The following is a 1,521-nucleotide window of genomic DNA, read 5'->3' on the forward strand; positions in this document are numbered from 1 at the left end:
GGGGGACACGTTAGCACGGCTCCCTGCCCCCCCCCCAGGCCCCCCTACCCCTCAGCCCCCTCACCCGGCCAGCACCAGCCCTCGTAGTCGCCGCCGTCCTTGGTCTTGACGTAGAAGCCGCGGGCGCGCAGCTCGCTGTGCACGCGGTAGGCGCTGTCCACCTTGATGTGCGGGTCCACGATGCTCACCATCTGCGGGGGGGGGAGCAAAAAAAATCACCGTGGAGACACGCGGGGGGGGGCCCCCCCCCCCCCCCCCCCCCCACCCCCCGGGTCCCCCGACCCCCCCGACCTTGCGCTTCTTGGCGGCCAGGCGCTCGAGCATGGCGCGGGGCTGGGGGAACTTGCTGGGGTCCCAGGTGAAGTAGCGCTTGCCGTCGGCGTGCTCGATGTCGAGCCAGAGCACGTCGCAGGGGATGGCGTGCTCCTCGAAGCCGCGCTCCACCGCCGCCACGTCCTCCTCGTCGTGGTAGTTCCAGCGGCTCTGGTGGTAGCCCAGGGCGAAGAGCGGCGGCAGCGCCTGGGTGCCTGCGGCGAGCGGGCTCAGCGCCGGGTCCCCGCATCCAACAAACCCCCAAACTCATTTAACCCCCCCCAACTCATTTAACCGCCCCCCGAGACTCATTCAAGCCCCCCCCGAGACTCATTCAAGCCCCCCCCCGAGACTCATTCAAGCCCCCACGGTACCGGTGAGGGCAGCGTACTGCCCCGCCACGGCGGCGGGCGTGGGGCCGAGCAGCAGGAAGACGTCGATGACGCCGCTCTCCGACATCCAGCGCACGTCGGTCTGCGGCGTCTCGCCGCCGCCCTGCATGTAGTCCAGCAGCTTCCCGAAAAGCGTCTGCGGGAGGGCCGAAAAGGCTCGTGGGGGGGGGGGGGGGGGCCCGGGGCCCCGGGGCCCCCCCCCCGCACGTCGTGCCGCACCTTGCCGGCGGTGTTGGAGCTGACGTCCACCCAGGTCTCGGCGGCGTTGAGCCAGAAGATGCCGAGGGTGCTGCGGGCGCTGTGGGCCAGCAGCAGCGGGACGGAGCCGTAGAGGGCCATGGGGTTGTAGAGCTCGTACTGGAAGACGTCCAGGTTGTAGAGGCGGTACGGGTCCCCCCCCCTGCGGGAGGGCAGGCTGTCAGAATCCCCCCCCCCGCGGCGCCAGGGGGCCCCCAACCCCCCTTCCCCAAGCCCCCTCCCCCCAATACTCACTCGGTGGTGCGCAGCCGCAGGCTGTCCGCGTGCTCAGGGATGCCGTAGACGTGCTCGAAGCCGGGCAGGGAGAAGTCCAGCCCCACCGACGTGGGGCCTGGGGGGGGGTGGGGATTAGGGACGCCCCCACCCCACGTAGGCCCCCACAACATGGGGGGGGGGGGTCTCTGCACCCCCCCAGCCCGGCGCTGCCCTCACCGTTGGGTTTGGAGTCCGTGTGCGTCTTGAACGTCTCCTCCCACGAGCCCGGCTCCTCTGCGGCCTCCGCGTCCGCCTCTGCGGGCTGGGGGAGGGGGCAGCAACATCAGAAAGGGACCCCCCCCCC

At 71.6% G+C, this 1,521-nt stretch overlaps 1 protein-coding gene across 1 annotated transcript; it reads right to left on the bottom strand.

The window, feature by feature from the left end:
* Nucleotides 1-24: 24 nt before the first annotated feature.
* Nucleotides 25-1,497, bottom strand: LOC118159191 (neutral alpha-glucosidase AB-like; the record flags this gene model as incomplete). Its single annotated transcript, XM_035313802.1, has 6 exons — nucleotides 25-191; nucleotides 292-527; nucleotides 687-840; nucleotides 924-1,104; nucleotides 1,197-1,293; nucleotides 1,395-1,497. Coding segments are annotated over 6 exons (918 nt in total), but the record flags the coding sequence as incomplete, so codon positions are not given.
* Nucleotides 1,498-1,521: the final 24 nt, after the last annotated feature.

The sequence above is a fragment of the Oxyura jamaicensis genome, unplaced genomic scaffold (assembly GCF_011077185.1).
Source record: "Oxyura jamaicensis isolate SHBP4307 breed ruddy duck unplaced genomic scaffold, BPBGC_Ojam_1.0 oxyUn_random_OJ68580, whole genome shotgun sequence".
Lineage (NCBI taxonomy): Eukaryota > Metazoa > Chordata > Aves > Anseriformes > Anatidae > Oxyura > Oxyura jamaicensis.